The 20068-nt window shown below is 45.6% G+C and overlaps 1 protein-coding gene across 1 annotated transcript in view; it reads right to left on the bottom strand.

The window, feature by feature from the left end:
• The window catches only part of SORCS2 (sortilin related VPS10 domain containing receptor 2), a 127895-nt gene extending 109168 nt beyond the window's left edge, over positions 1–18727 (bottom strand). The window contains exons 1-2 of the mRNA XM_083748570.1: positions 18414–18727; positions 5543–5610 (exon numbers count right to left, since the gene is read on the bottom strand). Of these exons, the coding sequence (XP_083604696.1) occupies positions 5543–5610; positions 18414–18698 (353 nt within the window). The 5' untranslated portion in view covers positions 18699–18727. The remainder of the gene's footprint in view (positions 1–5542; positions 5611–18413) is intronic.
• Positions 18728–20068: the final 1341 nt, after the last annotated feature.

The following is a 20068-nucleotide window of genomic DNA, read 5'->3' as shown; positions in this document are numbered from 1 at the left end:
CTGGACAAACAAGGGATTTGAAAAGTGCCTCCTAGGTTCTGTGTATAGCGGGCAATGTAATAAATAATTTTGGACACTCTCCACCTGTGGTTGCCCACAAATACAAAGTCTATCTGCTTACGGGACCCTGTTACTGTATATGCCCTTACAGGTCAGCAGAAGGCATTATGTGTTAAAAGTTGCTTCTTTTTTTCTTCCTTAGGCAAATCAACCACTGAGAGCAGAACAATGTGTAGACAGGCAAGGGAGGGAAGCAGGTTTTCCAGATGCGCTGCTGCTTTCTCAAAGCTGCCCACAACCAGCCTCCCTCCACAATACGGAGTGAGGGCAGCCCAGTCGGAGGGCTGTTGCCATGGCTGAGGTGAGGAAGCAGGAAGAGACTCTCCCTGGTGAGTCCAAGTCTTCTTCCCTGGCCTCTCTCTCCAGCAGCAGCAGCAGCAGCATCCACTGCCTGAGAATTGCTCTTGTGCATGAGGTGTGGAAAGGAGCAAGGAAGGCAGAGATACACACACACACACACTCTCACAGGAGAGCTAGAGGGCAAGGCTGCTGCCTCACGCAGTCTGCGACTTCCTGCCATAGAGAGAAAGTAAAACCACAGGAGTGCCAAAAGGGTGGGAGCAGAACCTGCCCACTGCCCCCGAAGCTGCCACCTTCATGGTCAGTTTTAATTTACACAGAGGCTGAATCTACACATAAATAAAAAAGCTGTGAAAATGCTTTTTTAAAAAAATATTTTAAAATATATATGGAATTCCCCATAAGCTCACCTGCACCACCTAGTGTCACATTTGTATAATGCACTTAAAGTGCACTTAAAACGTTATCTTTCAGCTGTATAGCTAAGTCCCCAAAAGATATATTTGGCAGTAACCAGTGCTTTTTTTCTGGGAGGACACAGGGGTACGCATACCCCTAAACATTTTGTGATGCCCCAACCGACTGACCAATGGACGGATTGACATGCCAGCTGTCTCCACAGTAGCAGAGCAGACTGGAGCTCCATCATTCTCCCCACCGGTGCCCAGAGAGGGGAGTCTGGGGCAGCCACGGTGAAGATGATGGTGCCACCACTGCTCCTCCTCCTCTTGCCAGGCTAGAGTAAGCCAGCGAGCACTGGCCCCTCCTCGCTCAAGCCGCTGCCACCAGGGGCCTTCCCGTCCTCTCAGCATCACCGCCACCTCGAGTCCCTCGTCCAGGGGTTGGGGTAGGGAGGGGGGAGGGGAGCAGCCAAAATGAAAGTACCCCTAAACACTTTTTTAGATAAAAAGCACTGGCAGTGGCGATTCATTCCCCTGCCCTCCAATAAGGTGAATGGCATCCATTCACTTAAGATGGTGGGGAGAATGAAAGCCCTGATCTCAGGGACACCGCAGCCAGCTCCAGTCACATATCACTGCCTGCTCCATCCCAGCAAGAAGGAACACAGGGTGAAAGTTGTATTTAAGCCAGCACCCTTGCTGGCAAACAAAATGAGCTTCCCCCATGGCGGCTGCACAGCACTGCAATTATGAAGCCGCAAGGAGCAGCTGATGGCAGCTGGGAGGACGACTCATCAAAGAAGGAGAGCCAGTCTGCAGCTTCAAGAACAAAACCCTCTTGCAGGCAGGATGGGGGGGGGGGAGCAGAGGGGAGCAGCTGGAAGGAGGAAAAATAAGGAAGAGAAAGAAGCAGGAGGCACCACTAGAGAAGCCAGGTCTGCCAGCCCTCACCAGCCATGGTGGAAGTAACTAGGGCAGCTCTTTACCTTACCTTCCAGCAGACTTTTCCTGGGGCTGGAGTGGCAAAACCACATCCTCCCCTGCAATATTTTTCCTGTCCCAGCTCTCGCCCCTCATCTTTTTCTCATGTAAGCCAAGGCACAACTCTGGAGTGCCACAGAAACGGTCATTGCCATCTACACAAAGACAAAAGGATTCAATTGTCTTATGCCTGTACAACTCCCTGTAATGTGACCCTTGGGGCCCTAATAACAGACACCCTAAAGCAATAGCAAATCAGCATCCCTTTTCCGACATTAAGGTCTGGATTCAACTACCTTGTACCTTTAGTGAAAGCCAGCACAAGGACTCCCATAATGGGGCTTTTCTCTCTCCTTGCCTCGTGCCACCCCCAGGCCTCCCCAAATCTACTCTGGAGGGTCATGATGTTAGAAAAACACTGGGGCCTAATTTGAATAGTAGAATGTCTGGCATCTGGTGGGTTTGGCTTTGGTGTTCTGCTCCGGAATTGGCCCCTCCTTTTGTGTGCTCAGTTAAGTTCAGTTAAAGAGAGACAAACTATCATTCTTCATTCTTGTCTCATTCCTGCCTTATGATGCTGTTTTAGTTTCCCTCAGATAGTATGTTATTGTGTTAAAATTTTCTTTATTATTAAAGCTTTGCTTGACATAAACGTGAGCCGCTTACTTTGCTGAAAGAAACTCTGCTGAAGAATGGTGGAATATTAAACTGTGTGTGAGGGGATATTTTAATCACCCCATGCTCCACAACAATGAGAACCCCCAGAACAGCACACGTGGGGAAGGGGAGATCATCCCATTAGATGAAATGACAGAATTAGCTCCTTAGCACGAGGCTAAATTCCAGCCAAATTCACTGGGTCCCAAGAACTCCACTCCAACTGTGTCCTAAGTGCATTATTTTCTTAATATGAGTTTATGGTTCCCACTGAATTCTAAGGGCAAATAGACTAGCTGTCAGAAGAATCACAGTTCAGGTGGTTAAGTCCCTACACCAACAATTCCTTTACTTTCTACTATGTAGGTGGATGGCATTCATTTACTTGTATGTCCAAAAAAAAGTGTGTAGCACATGTGGCAGTGCTTGTACAAAATGCCCTTGACACTGGACATGGCCTCTGTGGAGAAGGACCCTGCAGTGGTAGAACTGGGCCTCTGTCCACAGCACACAGAAAGACTCTTTGCACCCCTTCATGGGCTCCCACAACACACTCCACCAACCTCTCATCATGCCTGGGATTTTGATAATACCTATAAATTTTAATCACAGGGGTTTTAAAAACAAACAACCATAATCTCAGTGTTTCCATGTTGATAAAATTACAGAATTAAGAGAGATGCTGCAAATGCCTTCAGAAGCATAGGTTGTATTTTGCCGCAAATCTTGTTACTTCTGCGTTGCTCATGCATGATAATCAGTAATCCATAACAGACTGGATGGGAGCCAACCAACTGATGCTCAGCCCAGGTAAGACAGAGGCAGTGTTGGTAAGAGGCTCATCTGCACTAGGAGGTTTGATTTAACCTGTTCTGGGTTAAGCCTAAAGCAGAGACAGTGAGTGATGCATAAGCATTTAGCACATGTTCCAAAAGAAGTACAGTATGTTTTTATTTTCTCCAGTGTTTCTGGACTAAGCCTATTATTTGATCTACTTCATGAATCTTGCTTTTTAGGAAAACTTTCTTACAATAAAATCAGCTTACAAATCATATTCTAAATTACGCAGCAACATATACACAAAACAAATGTGCAGCTACATAGAAACATTATAATTATAAGCAATAACACATGGTCACAAAACAATTAAACTGCAGCAGCCAGACAGGATATTAAAACATTAAGATTATTGTTATTATTTATTAGTTGCTTATTGCACAAATGTCTCTGACCGACTTACAGCATATTTTAAAACCTAAGCCCAAGAAAAAAATGAATTGCAATACTACACAAAAACACATACATTATTTTTTTAAAATACACTGAGACATATACACAAACATAGGACCCAACTCCTAGGGACCGTGGGGGCTTCAGCCACCACAATAAAATATTTGAGGGGGTTGGGACCCCACAAAGTTGATGGGCATTCCCACTCAAATGGTGTGTGTGCACTGTGTTATGTGATTGATTACGCAGGGCAGCATTTATCTGGGCCCCCACAATATTTTATTCAAGTTGGCACTCTTGTACACAAAACAACACTCCCCAATAACAGTAGCCGAATGCTCTGATAGCATGCTAGCACAAAGCACAAAAGCATGAGATCACAAAATAAATTTGCACCACAGTAACAGCAATCCCATCAAAATCCTTAAGGGTGTACACCTATGGCCTTGGAAGAGAGCCACAGGAGTTTGCTGCTGTCCCTCTCACAGGTGAGGGAAGGAGAGGAAAGGGAGATCTGCAGACAGAGCAGAGATCTGTTGCCACTGTGGAAGCCCCCAGTGCCCAGTGGAGCCATAAGTACTCCAACTGGGACAGGAGGGGACAAAGGGCATACAGGGCCATGTTTTGGGGGGTTAGATGTGCCCACATGACACATCTAAGCCCCTCTTTTTCCCTCCAGCCTTCCAGCCTGGGTAGTTCAAGCACAGCAAGGGTTGGGATCGGGCTGTTCTATGTCTACACCCCCCCCCTTCATCAGACTGGTGTGTAAAATTACAAAAAGGCAGTAGTAAACTAATAAATGTAAATGGCCACTTAAATGTGGTAGACTTGTAAAAATAGTTGAAGGCTATTGGGAAATTATAAAGAATGAGATTAAAAAGATGTTCAAGTTGATGATTCCCAAGAAACCCAAAGCTTTTCTTATAGGAATTATAGATAATGATGTACCAAAAGAGTTGGTTAACTTATTTATGTATATCACAGCGGCAGCACGAATACTGTATGCCCAAGGATGGAAAGAAGAAGTTCCAACAAAGGAAGAATATGTGGAACAGGCAAGATTAACAGCAAAGATTAGAGATCAAAATGACGAAAAACTCATTGAGATCTAGAAACCTTTTATTGAGTATTTAAAGAACTACTATAGCAAGATGAAAACACATGCAGGACTTGAAATATGAGCAAGCAACAGCATTAATTACTAAGATAAATAGGTTAAAATTGATGTATTGAATAGTATATGCAAAATATGCAGCATTCAAGAGTAAATATGGAAACCATGGAAGGGGAGAATGGGAAGTCAAAGGATAAAGTAATTTACAATACATCTTAAAATTCGTAAAGTTTTTTCTTTCTGTGTGAAAAACCAATAAATAAGAGTTAGAAAAAACAAAATAAAATAAATGGGCACTGAGATGGTGTACTTCCCCCAGCACACAAACAAATGCACCCCCCTCCGGGTGCCATGAAGGCATGCTCTGCCGCTGAGTATGAATCTCACTGAAGTAAATGGAATCTTAAGTAACTTGCAGTCATCTCTTGCAGATTTCCCCCCATTAAAATCAGTGGATGATTTAAATATAGACTAACAAAAGTGCATGAATATAGTAAGAAATTCATCACATCCATTTATTTACACAACTAAAATAAATAAGATAAAATAAGGCTAGAAGAGATCTGAACAAAATTAAGGCTCTGGAAGTTTACAAATAGGTTCCACCCTTGAAAAAGAAAAACTCTCCTGTAATCTCTAGTTATTATTAAAATTGTGACATCAGAGGAGTATCTATTGCTCCAAACCTTCAAATGTCTTTCCAAGTTTTTCAAGCTGCTCTTTGAAGAGAACAAAAGAAATAAACAGCAAGATGTGACTCTATCTGACCACATACTGAGTGCGAGAGACAATAACATACCTCCACAAAGAGCTCTCCAATACTTTGCCCATATCACTGTGGTAATACTTGGTAAGGATCAGAATCACCTAAAGGAAAACAAATGAATAAGAGAACTAAAGTATTTATGTCAGACAACAAAAATAATAAACAGCAGCATGCAATTAAATAAATAAATGTCAAGACTTTGAGTTCTTAAGAGTTATTTTATGTTTACCCTCATCTAAGACTGTCCCACTGAAATCAGGATTGGGTGGTAAAAGTGTTTTTTTAATAATAATGAATAAAACCACAAGCAAACACAAGAACTATGCACATGCTACAATTGAACTAATTTCCGAGTTTATATTTACATAAAAAGGTAAAGGGAAAGTGGCCCCTGACCGTTAGGTCCAGTCGCAGACAAGTCTGGGGTTGCAGTGTTCATCTCGCTTTACTGGCCGAGGGAGCCGACGTTTGTCCGCAGACAGTTTTTCTGGGTCATGTGGCCAGCATGACTAAGCCGCTTCTGGCGAACCAGAGCAGCGCACGGAAATGCCGTTTACCTTCCCGCCAGAGCGGTACCTATTTATCTACTTGCACTTAAGGGTGCTTTCGAACTGCTAGGTTGGCACGACCTTCTGATCGGCAAGCCCTAGGCTCTGTGGTTTAACCCACAGCACCACCCACGTCCCTGGGGGGCGTGGCGTGCATCCCAGGGGTGTGGCACGCATTCTGGGAGCGTGATGTGCTGCCTCTGGGGGCATGGCACCCGGCGCGCAGGAGGGTGGCAACGTGTGTCTGGGGTGGCACCCTACTGGATGGCACCCTACCGGAATAGTGGTGCCGGTGGCGGTCCGCTCCCTCCGCACTCCTGTTCCTCCGCAAGTGCATATATTAGGTACTAACATCCACAGGATAATCAGTATTATGGGGGGAAAACCATTGTTTTTAAAGAAGAAGAAGAGTTTGGATTTGATATCCCGCTTTATCACTCCCCTTCAGGAGTCTCAAAGCGGCTCACATTCTCCTTTCCCTTCCTCCCCCACAACAAACACTCTGTGAGGTGAGTGGGGCTGAGAGACTTCAGAGAAGTGTGACTGGCCCAAGGTCACCCAGCAGCTGCAGGTGGAGGAGCGGAGACGCGAACCTGGTTCACCAGATTACAAATCCAGCACTCTTAACCACTACACCACACTGCTGTATTATTTACTGATATTGAAAGCTTTTGAGTGGAAGATTTTTCATTTAAGCTGTTATGGAGCAATTAAGGCCACATCTGCACCAAGCATTACTATATCACTTTAACAGTGGCTTCCCCCAAAGAATCCTGGGAACTGTAGTTTGTTAAGGGTGCCAAGAGCTATTGAGAGACCCATATTCCCCTCACAGAGCTACACTTCCCCAGTTTCCTGTGAAGAGGGATTAGTTGTAGCTCTGAAGAGGAGTTTCTTAACAATTCTCAGTGCCCTTAACAAACTATAGTTCCCAGATTCTTAGGAGGAAACCGTGACTATTAAAGTGACCCAATAGCACTGCAAATGTATGGTGTGAGAACCTCAGAGCGGCTTATAAAAGAGTCCCAGAAAATATTCCAGCCAGGCACTAGTCAACACAAGAGACTATTAATTATTCTTAGCAATACAGCGGGTTAAGAACTTAATTCATTCTGGAGCTCCGTTCTTAACCTGAAACTGTTCTTAACCTGAAGCACCACTTTAGATAATGGGGCCTCCCACTGCCGCCGCGCTGCCACAGAACGATTTCTGTTCTCATCCTGAAGCAAAGTTCTTAACCCGAGGTACTATTTCTGGGTTAGCAGAGTCTGGAATCTGAAGCGTATGTAACCCGAGGTACCACTGTATCTCAAGAATCACTTAATAAAGAGTTACAGTTTGAAGCTTTGAATTAGATACCAGTGGATACTATGGAAAATATGCCTAATCTGTTTGGCTAAATGGATTCTTTAACTGCCCTTATGCCTGGAAGCTGAAGCCAGAAACCTCCACCCTAAAACCTCACCAGAACAATGAACCGAGTAGAGGAGTTGTGTAGGACTAGAACAACATGCACATATTCAAATGCCCTATCTAGATAAATCATTTTCTGATTTAATACAATGATTAACAAATTAAGCAAAAGTGACTCTTGCTTGACAGAGAATAACAGGCTTGAGCAGTTGAAAAACACAGTTGACAAACACAGGTTTTCAGCAGCAAATATAGTTAGATTGGGGTTTAATGCTGCAGTCTGGTGGATATCTAGGTTAAAGAAAGTAAAGGGAACCATATAATGCAATGTTTTCCATGAGCTATGGTTGCTTAGGCTGACTGCTCCAGGTAACTCAGTGAGCTAATGGCTGACTGAAGATTTGAACTCAGGTCTCTCCAGTCCTAGTCTGGCACTTTCATCGCACTACACCACAGAAGCTCTCCATTAGACCACCACCACCATCTGCCTATTTTAGTTAGTTGTTTCTCTTCACCTTTCAATCCAGAAGGATCTTCAAGGCAGGACAGGGTGAGACAACCACCTCAGGTGACAGGATCGGCAGGGACAGCAGATTCAGCCCCCACCAAAGGCATCACTGTGGCAGCAACAGTTGCCACACAGTCCTTGGAGGCCAGATCTGCTGCCTCCTGGCAGTCTCCACAATGCCACCTCTACAGCAGCCTCATGGTGAATAGAAGGTGCTTCTGGTCTCCTCCCACCCTTGTTTCGGATGTACATCTTCCCTCATCCCTTCTCCCCTGGCAGTGTGTATGTGCGCATCTTGTGGATAGCCTCAGGTGCTTCAAGGTAACTTACACAGAATAATAAAATCCAACTGGAGCTGCTTCCATCTCCTCTGACACGTAGCACAGCTCTGGGTGTCATGCTCATGCCTCAGCACTCGCTGCCGCCACCAATCCTCATTAGGCCGCTGCAGCTGTGCCGCCTCCGCTTTCATCCTGCCTTATTCCTCAGACTGCTGGCAACTGGGTGATCAGTTGTCTGGCTACATGCATTCCACTGGGAATGCAAGCTGCTTTTAAATAATTCTTGTTAAGACGGCCATCAGCTTCAAACAGTCAAAATAAAAGAAATCACCGTTCAATCCAGGGACCCACAAACACGCTGCCTCCTGTGGATCTATCTGTGTTCCCCCACAAAAGTAATCGCCAGGAGAGACAACAGGGATATCTGGATTTCCTTCCTTTCCAGAATTTAGAGGAAGGTACAACAGAGTCCATATGTGACAGGTCCTGGACAAGACCAGTAGCTGCTGTCAGGAGATCTCCCTCTAATGTAAGAGCTCCTTTAGCTTTAGACCTGTGAATGGTCAGATCTCACGTGAGAGACAGAAACAGGAGAAATTACAGTGGTACCTCAGGTTAAGTACTTAATTTGTTCCGGAGGTCCGTTCTTAACCTGAAACTGTTCTTAACCTGAAGCACCACTTTAGCTAATGGGGCCTCCCGCTGCCACCGAAGCACGATTTCTGTTCTCATCCTGAAGCAAAGTTCTTAACCTGAAGCACTATTTCTGGGTTAGAGGAGTCTGAAGCGTATGTAACCTGAAGTGTATGTAACCCAAGGTACCACTGTAGTTTTAACACTGTAAAACTAATGGGATGTAGTGCGTGTTTAGGACTTATTTCGGTGTTATTTGATTCCCTTAACCCAAAAAATAAAGGGGGGCAAAATTACAAAATTTTGGGCAGTATGTCAGCATAGTGTTCTTTCCTGCTGTTTTCACGGGGAGGGGCATGGGGGCAACAGAAGCATGTGTGTGAAGAAGGCTGAGGGAATAGAAAACCGTCCAAGGTTGTTCATTGTTGTGTCACACCATGGCCATGGCTGTGAATGAAATTCAGCATGTCATGCCGGTATATTGGTTAAAAAGCCACAAATTCATAATATAACAGGTACCGCAGTGTGAAAGAATCATTAGAAAACAGGACAGAAGTGCTAGCATTATAATCAAGAAATCTAATGCAATATTCTCCACCTCTGAATACACCCTGGGCTCTTGCTCTCTGCCCCAATACCTCCCACCAGAATTTTTAGAAATATCTGTCATATGCCATGTTTGGTAAATTATTACGAAAGTAAATGCTAATGGTAACAAAATGCTCCAAAATTAAGTTCACAATGCTTCTATCATATTAGTGCTCAAAGGAATGACTCCATTGACATGAAGGTAGAAATCCTGAGAACTGCGACCAAGAAGAGTGGTAAAACCTGAAAAACTGCTGATACAGGGTTCACAGATATACAGTCCTTTGTAAACCTCAGGTATCTATGTAGCAGACCATGGCTGTGTTTTGGCAAGGGGCAATGAAAAAGCCACAGCCTACCAGCTTATTAATTTATAAGCATAAAATACACTAGATACAATTTCCTTCTGCAACCATACCAGTAATCAATTTAAATTTTCCTTGACCCTTGGCATGGAGCTCAATTTAAAGAGGAAACATACAATTTATTTGTTTCAGTTTCCTAAATCTTCCCTACATCAAACATCCTAAATACTGATAATGTACATTTTTGGTATTCACTGTCACCAATAACCTTTAGTCTAAGTTCTTTCTCTGTAGCAGTGGTTATTCAATGAGCTGCATTAATATCTAGTATTTTATACTATTTTTATCACACATTTTTTCTTTATGTGCTGAAATACTACATTAGAGCTTCCTAAGCTGAACTGGCTGCCAAATAATTTTTGGGCCCGATTCAAATGCTGGTTTTTTGACCTATAAAACCTTAAACAGCTCAGAACCAAAATACCTCAAGGACCGTCTCTCCCCATATGAACCCGCATCCTGCGATCATCTTCTGAGCTCCTTCTTCATGTGCCCCCTCCATGAGAGTTTCGGAGGTTGACAACATGAGAACAGGCCTTTTCTGGGGGCGGATCCTCGCTTGTGGGATGCTCTCCCTAGGGAGGCTTGTCTGGCACCTTTGTTACAAAAACTTTCCCCTATAATCAGGCATTTGGCCTTTAACTATTAACCTTTTAGAAGAGGGCGGGGTGTTTCTAATGTATTTCTCTGTCCTCTTAGTTTAATGTATTTATGTGGGATTTATTGTTGGTTTCATTGGTTGGTTGGTTGGTTGTAAGTTGCTTTGGGTTGCCCTGGGCAGGATTAAGTGACTAGCAAATTTAATAAATATATAGAAACAAAAATAACAACAATTCCCCAGCATCAAAATAAGCTTCATTGTCCCTTTGTCCTTTCCTGTGTAGAATTCAAACTGTGAATATCCAGCTGAGAACATAAGACGCCTCCCCACATCAAGTCAGACCTTTGGTCCGTCTAGACCAGAGCTTTCCAAACTTTTCATGTTGTTGACAAACATTTTAGACGTGCATCATTTCGTGACACACTAATTCAGTTTTACTAGCAAACCAGAGGAAAACGTACCCCTTTCCAGCCCTGGGAGAAGAGCGGAGAGCATTTGTGTGACACGCCAACACACTAATGTGTCACACAGTTTGGAAAGCTCTGGTGTAAAGAATCAGTCTCCCCTTCACTGCCAGCAGTCTCTGTTTTTCCTAATTAACTTTTGACACATTATCCCATTTCCTTTTCCCTCATGTGTTGAGTTTTCTCAGTTATAAGCCTGCAGGCAGGGCCAAGTCTATTAATTTTTCATTTGGAATCTGGTACAGTGATAGACATAGTATGATCCACAGGGGATGATGTTGAATCTTTTTTAAAGTCACCTAATCTAGGCTGGTTTTTCAATGGGCCCATGGGCAAGAGACAATAATTGCTTTCTCCCCAACCCTACACTCGCCCCAGAGGAAGAGCACCAAAACCCCTCCTTCGCACTGCACTATAACAAAGCCACCACTTTAGAATTTTAAGTCTGAAACCTTTCTCTCAATGCCTCCGTCATCCCTTGGCAGCAATGAAAAGTGGGACAACCGTCTTCAGAAACGGTTGTACTCAGAATTTGCTTCTGTAAAAATGGAAACAATGTCCAAAATACTCACAACTGATAATTATTGTGAAGACAGATGGAAGAAGGGACTGGTTTTTAAAAGTGGAGCTCACTCTGTATCAAACCTTCATAAAGTAGAGCATAGGTAATCCCAGTGTTTATTAGCAACGACTATATGGAATATGTTTATTACATGTTTATTATAGAAAGATAAATTCAAATAAGCATCAAATCAAACATAAACTATGAAGCTGTAACATGGAACTATTTCTATTTTTATTAAAATATTAAAGATGCAAGGCACAATCTAGATCTCCTCCCAGTGTCAACACAGGTGAAGAATGGGGACCTGGGAGCAAAAAGGTTAATGGTGGTGAAGAGAGGTTGGAAGGAAAAAGATTTCCAGCACAGGAAAATCCTTTCTCTTGCTTGGCTACAGATGTAAGATTTTCAAAAATGTTGAAGCCACAAAAAATGGAAATGTTGGAAGAGACTGAAACATAAGAAACAAATACAGTGGTACCTTGGGTAACCATTTCTGGGTTAACAGAGTCTGTAACCTGAAGCGTCTGTAACGTGAAGCGTATTTAACCTGAGGTACCACTGTAACTGCATATGAGATGCAAACTTACTTTACGACATTAAGAACATAACCAACATTGTGTATAACTTTGTACATAGAAGCATACTATATGATAGACTAAAGGAGTAAAATGGTCTTCATTTTATTGAAACGATAACAGCACCTACTAGGCGGAGCTGCTACATCCAACGGCTCCTAGTTTTTACCAGTTGTGAAAATGGGATGGGGGGGTACAGAATAAAAGTTGAAAACAGAAACCATCAGCAATGTAATAAACAAAAGGAAATGTCTATTATGTGGATTTAAAAATGGTCTCCTCTCTTTACCATCGGCATTTTCTGGAAAAAGAAGAAAACGTTCAGAAACCTTAACACTTCTTTTTAGTCTAACAACGGGATTGTTAAACAACAATCCCTGTTGCAAACTGCTTCCTGATCTCTGAAACGAAGGGGGGCACACCCAGTATCAGCCTCTAGTTTAACAGATCACAGGATTAAAGAATACATGTGTCACCTGCAACAAAACGTTGCAGTGTGAAGCGCTTCTGTTCAGGGTTCCAGGCACTTCATTCTATTTCCTCTTCCATTTTCCCTTCCTAAGCAGTCAGTCCTCGTTCCATGGCAACAAAGCATGCTCACTAGACTGGGCATTTGGGGGGGGGGTATCCCCCTAAGAGTTACTTAACATATATATTGTTATGAGTTTGTGGAGGGGGCCTCATTCCCCTAAATTCCTATGTGCCAACTCCTCCCCACAGCTCCTGGATTTAGTAAAAGTTAGAATTAATCAAGGTTTGATTAAACTTTGCCAGACAGGGAAACCCTCTGGATTTAGTTATGCCAGGGGTCGGCAAGGTTTACCTGCCATGGGCCGGATCACTCCCACGGAGATTGCCCGTGGCCAAGATTGGTGCAGCGTGACGCTGGAAATCGCGTCTGCACATGTCTGTGGCGCCGGAAATGACTTCTGCACATACCTAGACACCAAAAATCATGCCTGCACAGAAGCAATTTTCAGTGTCTGGACATGCGCAGATGCGATTTCCGGTATCTGCGCAGGCGGCTCATGGGCCGGTAAAACAGTCTTTGTGGGCTGCATCTGGCCCATGGGCTGCACGTTGCCGACCGCTGAGTTATGCTAAAGAGTCACGGTGCCCAGGTAGAGCTGGCTGGCTGGGCCATTAGCAGGGGACAAAAGCCAGGGGTGGCCATCCAGGAAACCACAGGAGAGCATAGGGGAGTGGCTGGGTGCTAGTGGAAAGAGGAAAATGCAAGGTTTAGGGCTTCAGCTTTGAATGCCATAGGCTTGGGGAGGTCCTTGGAGTTGGTTGGCAGAGAAAATGAGAAGATGGGGCAGAAGTCCAAGTGAGCTGGGCAGGACTAGCTGGAACAAAGAGACACAGAGGATGGCTTTTTGCTGTCCTTTGAATGCAATGCTACCCTGAAGGGGGAAGCCAGACCCCCATAGGATGTGAATAATCTGCAATCCCTCCATCTAGGTTCAGGTTGCATAGATGTGTAAATAAACCAAGTATCATTTAAAAAACCACCATAGTCTCTACTGTGCCTCATTTTGGAACCCCCTCCCTGCAGAAGCCAGACTGGCTCCTTCCTTGTCTGGCAGGTGAAGATTCCCACAAGAGGAGGTGGACTCTCCTTCCTTGGAGGTTTGTTTTGAAGCAGAGATTGGATGGCCGTCTGTTGTGGAAGCTTTAGCCTAGATGCTTGCATTGTGGGGGATTGGACTAGATGACACTTGGACACCTTCCAGCTCTAAGATTCTATGGTTCTATTCATTTTTTGATCTTAGGTTTTTTGGGGGGGAGGGGGGAACAAGATCATGGCCACTGAAGAATTGATGCTTTTGAATTCTGGTGCTGGAGGAGACTCTTGAGAGTCCCATAGACTGCAAGAAGATCAAACCTCTCCATTCTTAAGGAAATCAGCCCTGAGTGCTCACTGGAAGGACAGATCCTGAAGCTAAGGCTCCAATACTTTGGCCACCTCATGAGAAGACTCCCTGGACAAGACCCTGATGTTGGGAAAGATGGAGGGCAGAAGGAGAAGGGGACGAAAGAGGATGAGATGGTTGGACATTGTTCTTGAAGCTACCAGCATGAGTTTGACCAAACTGCGGGAGGCAGTGGAAGACAGGAGTGCCTGGTGTGCTCTGATCCATGGGGTCACGAAGAGTCGGACACGACTAAACGACTAAACAACAACAGCATTTCATTTTAGATTTCTATTTTGTATTTTAAACTATATGATTCTGTCATTCTAAGCAGCACCTGGAGTTCATGTTTGGCAATGTCCCAGTCTGCCATTGGTGCTGACTTTGGTGTGATCCTGCCCGAAATCGGTGCTGGTGGTTCTGCCACTTCTCTGCCATCAGCAAATTCTGTGGTTTCACAGCATATTGCCAGCAAGCACTAACAGGAGTGGAAAGGTTAATGCATATGTGCCTATGTGTCAGATAAATATTTTATTGCACCACCACTTCTATCCCTTTGAATCTTCCATCACACGAAGACGAAGCAAAAATTGAAGGTAATGAACAAGCTGCTGGCACAGATGTATAACATCATTTCAGCTCCTTGATTTGCTTGTAAGACTGGATACCACCAAAGGATATTCCCAGAGCATTTTTCTAAGGTGGCTACATTGGGGTGGGGGTGGCTCACAACAAAATGTCTGAATTTTGAAAATAAGAGAGAAAACACAACCTGGGATTTTAGGAAAGGGAGGCAAGGATAATCCTTGAGGATGCATCCGTTGATTTCCCAAGGAATGCCCTAGGACAGTGCCGAATTTACGTATAAGCTAAACGTATATAACTTAGGGCCCCACTCTCTTGGGGACCCCCCAAAAAATTAAAGGGAAAAACCTGAATGTACATTTCCAAAATATAACAAACAAAAAACAAAAAAAACCTACATACAGCAACAGGCTTTAGATACCTATTAGGTCAAGAAATTACCATATAACATATATTCAACACAAAAAACAGCGACAATTTGTTGTTGACAAAGGACAGCTAGACATATAAAGGGCCCCATCACCCTCAGTAGCTTAGGGCCTCATCAAACTTAAATCCGGCCCTGCACAAGGATATATGAGAAACACCTGGTATAATCCTGCTTAGGGTCAAACTACTTGTGACAGTAAATGTTGAATTTCCCCAATCACAAATAAAGCAGGAAGAGGGGGTGTAATTTGAAGTACAACAGGGGCATGTGTAGTAGGAATGGTGATTCTTCATCTTCACCTACACAGCCCTAGCCCTGTGACTGGGTTAAGTCTGCATTTAAAGACACTAGCATGTCCTTAGTGTTCTTCCATATGTTCAGATAATGCCAAAGAAAAATCCAGCAATTCCACGATTTGTCCTTATTGTCTGTAAGCAGACATCACTCTGTGAGAGGGCAAATGGCTTGTTGGCTACATGACCTAGGGAGTACAAAGACTTTATTTATTTATTCACAACAACTATGCTTTAATTGATGTGTGATTATCAGTGTGCAGATCTGCGAAGGAAATACATGGTTTACAAAACGGGAAAATTAATTTAGTTAAAAATCATCATTTCCTTGGTGATTTAAAAATCAGTATCTCCTGAACAGTATGGAAACGAAGAGGAACAAACAAAAGGCAAGCATGAGGCAATGGTTCAAACATATTCTTAGTCTCCAAGAACCACCAATCCCCCATGTGGGCATAGGAGGAATCTTCAAGTAAGTCCTGAAGAATCCCTCACTGAGAGGGCAGTCCCCCAATGCAATGCTAGTGCTGTTCAGAAAAGAGCATTGTGTGTGTATGACCTCCCTTTCACTGCTTTCTGTCCACACCAGCAGAAAACTGGTTAAGGAGATCTGATGCTCCAATCACTTCTGAACTTATATCTTCTATGGTGGAAGATTATGAAAAAGGGTGGCACCAAACAGTCAAGTAGAATAGGGCTGGGCGATATATTGATACATCACGATGTCTGAAATAAGGATAGAACCATGTAGAGATGAATGAATACACTTAATAGATCCAAATGGACAATGTTGGCCTTGGTTTCAAGATCTACAAATGTTCTTCTTTCCAATAGTTATAGAATAGCAGTTGACCTACCTCAAAGCACTTGGGATTGCTATGTTTCCTTGAGCCCCACCACTAGACCATCCCTTTAGAAATACGTTGCCACTCAGTTGGACATAGAAAGGGAGAGGAAATACAGTTTTAAGGAGTATCTTAAGTGAGTTTTCTACCATCATCAAATCCTCAACCTCCACAGAAACGAGTTGTCCTCCAGAATTGCCAGAGAGGTTGTGGGTTAGCTAATAATACTATCATATAATCACTGGGAAACTCAATATGTTCCTCCCACCACCAAGAACTTGTGGAAACCTTGAAACTTGCAAGCGCTCTGCTCCACCATTCTCCTTCCGTATGCACTGAGATGTGTTGACCACAGTCCTCCAATCAACTATCAGAAACATCCAGAACCCTTTGAGAAGTCACAGGACTCAGTGGGAACCACAGGAGGTGGCGAGGGGGCCACAGCATTTGCATACATAAACTATTAGATTTGTAGTACATTAAGTATTCTTGCGACCTCAGAGTGTAAGAAATGGCTTTCAAAAAGGCAATGGATGTTGTATTTCTAAGGATGCATGTAAGTGCACATGTGTGTCAGAGCTAGCCATAGCATTAGGTAGAGAGGTGCATCCACCTTGGGCAGGTGGCTTTGGCTGTCACAAAAAGACAGCAAACTATTGTCATTTTTACAGCCAGGGAAGAAAAAAACAGGGGTTTTCATGGGATGGGATTTCCTACTCAGGTACAAAAATAACTTTGTGACTCACCACCTTTTCTTGGCTGGAAGCAGAGCTTCACTTTTGCTAATACAGAACAAAAAATGATACCCCTTTGCCCCACCCCACCCCAACAAACCAAGTCAAGGTAACCCAAATTATTTTGGCACATGAGGCAGAAAATCATACAAGTGCTTCTCCCTGGGAACAAAAATGCAATAAGGAATTAAACAACTGGCAATTTGCAGCCTTTTCATGAAACCCCAAATCAGCTGGTCTTGGTTGGGAGAAGGAGCCATTTGCTGCTCTGCCAAAGGAAGCAAATTGTCTGGGGTGTGTTTTAATTTAAATATCCACCATCCAGCTTACATGGGGATTACATGCCCAAGTAATTCAGTCGAGATCCAGCAATGTGTTCTCCAGACCATTCACTGGGCCCAAGAGGGACCCAAGCACATCTACCACTCAAGCATCTTGCAGCCACGCTGGTGCTCACAACCTCAACTTCACTCGCTCCCAATAACCACAGCAAAGCACTAGCTTCCCTCAAACACCAGTGGCCGCTCTGCCCAGGGCAACTTTGTGTGTGACCAGCAAGACACTTTTCCCATGTGTGTGACAACGTGGTCCTATGCCTCTGAAACAACTCCCAAGGCGCCGGGGAAAGGAAATGGCATTCTTAAGAAGATGTAGAAGACAGGTGTTGTGGCAAGCATGAAGCTCTCTGGCGGATCATGCATCATTTTTCTATGACCATGTGGAAGGCTAGATGGAAGCCTCTGACTACAATCTGGAAGGATCACCATTAATCTAATTTCTATACTGCTTTATATTGTTAAGAAAAAAACCTCAATGTAGTTTACAGCCTACATTAAAACACCAAATAAAACAATCCAAAATAAAACAATACCAAAGAAAGTCAGATATAAAGTATACATAAAAATTAACAGGAAACTAAAATATTATACATTTCAAAATAAGACATTGCAAAGGAGGTCTGCCACAGAATGTGCATTGAATGCAGCAAAGTTAACAAAAAAAATCTGAAAAACGGTAAATCACGATTAGATTAATTGCCACGGGCATTTAGACAGACAATACGTTTCCGCGAGAGGCGAGTTTGACAGCACCAAAAGACTGAGCGGGAGAAGAGGGCGGGGGCGTCTCCCATTGTTTCGCCGCAACCTATTCTGGGTCTCCCGGTGTTTCCAGCCGGCGCCGCGCAGGATCCCAAGGAATCCCCGTCCAATCCCCAAGCCAAGGCGCGCGCGCCTCGCGAACCAGGCGTCGGAAGACGAGAGGCGGCGCGGAGCCTCGGAGGCGAAGCCCTTTCCGCCCCGGCAGAGGGATGAAGGGGCTCCTCGCTCGCTCAGCCGGCGGCGGGGGGGGGGGGGAGTCTCGGAAGAAGTCTGAATCGGCAACCCGTCGCCCTCGGGTTAACTCTTCCGCTGCCAGAGCCGGGCACCCAGACATGCCCTGGACATGCCCCGGGGTCGGGTTCCCCCTGCCGCCTCCCAGTCTGACACGTGACTACAACCCCCCCCCCAAAAAAACCCCATTCTTTTCTTTTGCAGGGCGAGCGAGCGAGGGAGCCGCACTTACGCTGCTGTTCTCGCCCGTCCAGTGCACCATCGCCTGGTTGTGCGCCGCGTCGCCCTTCAGCACGAAGGAGGTGGTGAGCAGCGAGGCCGCCTCCGGAGCTCCCCCGCCGGCGCGACCCCGCAGGCCGCCCGCCTCGTCCCGCGGGCTGCCGCGTCTCTGGCGCCCGCTCCGGTCCGGCGGGCGCGCCGCCCAGGAGGCGCCCAGCGCGAGCAGCAGCAGCACACCCAGCGGGGCTGCCCGGCCGGACGCTCCTCCGCGCGCCCCGGCAGCCGCTGCTGGCGCCATGCTCGGCCTCCGCTGCGCCGCCGCCGCCGCCGCCGGGCAGGGATGCGAGTCTGGCAGGCGAGGCGAGGCGAGGCGGGCGCGGAGGCGGAGGACGGCAGGGAGCGAGCCGAGATGGAGGCGGGAGCGCGGCGCGGACGCGCGGCGTGGGAAACAACGTGCCAGCAGGGCTTCCACGCCCAGGCCAGGCGCAGCGCCGCCCTCTGCCGGCCGGCCCCGCCGAGACCCGGAGCCCGGCCCGACGCCTTCCCCGACGGCTGCGGGCAAGTGGACGGAGCCCCGCGCCCGGCGCCTCCTCAGCCTCTGCTTGCCACCGAGGGCAAGGGCAGGCGGCTGCCTCAGGCAGCGGGATCCACAGGGGCAGCTCGGCCCGTCGGGGAAACTCGCTTCCTCCACCAGCGCCGGATCTGGGGCCGCGCGGGCGCCTCACCCGCCCCGAGCCAAGGGAGCACAAAATGATGATAACGATGCCTATTTATTCTATTTTGTCCTGCTCTGGGTGGGGGCCATATTACCAAAGTCCGCGCCTGCCCCCACCTCCATGGGATTTGAAATCCAATAAATTCCTAGGAGTGCCCCTGTCCATACTGACTAAGCCCCTCAGGCCCTAAAAGCAGACGTCCCATAGCGCTGGGTGATGCCAACTTTTCAACATTGTGATAGTGATGTTGTGCTACGGTAGCGATATATTGCAATGTTGAAAAGCAGAGGGAGGAACAAGCAGCATTGGCCCCCCTTAGAAACTGGGGTGCAACCGTCCAATCTCCCCCCACTGTCAACGTTTCCCTTTTTTAAGGGAAATTCCGTTATTCCAAATAGGATTCCTTGCAAGAAAAGGGAAAAGTTGACAGCTATGCCCACCGCCAGGGCCTGGCACAGGGAGGAGGCAGCAACAGGCAGAGAAGGAAAATAAGGCACAGGCAAGCCCCAGCCACAAGACCCAGCCGGGTGAAGGTGCCATCGCACTCTGGCCCTCAGACTGGGCTAGACAATGTAATGATACATCACCACAGGGGCAGACTTTAATAATCTTTCATAACGGGTGTCAGCCTGAATAAAATATTGAGGGGGGGCAGGTAGGCGCCACCTCACATCATCATCATCATCATAATTACGGTCAAAGACCAGCTCGAACCTCACATAATTTATCACACGCCACACCACACACACCCCATTTAAATGTCAAAGCCCATCAACTTTGGGGGGCTCAGCCTGCTCAAATATTTTAGGGGGAGCAAAGGGACCTTGGCCCCTAGGAGTTATCTCCTATGTGTCATAATATGGCACTCTGTGTGAGGCCAAAATTTGGTTTCTTCAAATGAATCTTCTCAATTATGGATTTTCTTAATTTTGTGACCCCTTGGCTTGGCACC

The sequence above is a fragment of the Podarcis gaigeae genome, assembly GCF_964106915.1.
Source record: "Podarcis gaigeae genome assembly, chromosome: 7".
NCBI lineage: Eukaryota > Metazoa > Chordata > Lepidosauria > Squamata > Lacertidae > Podarcis > Podarcis gaigeae.
This window is presented reverse-complemented; position numbering and strand designations above follow the sequence as displayed.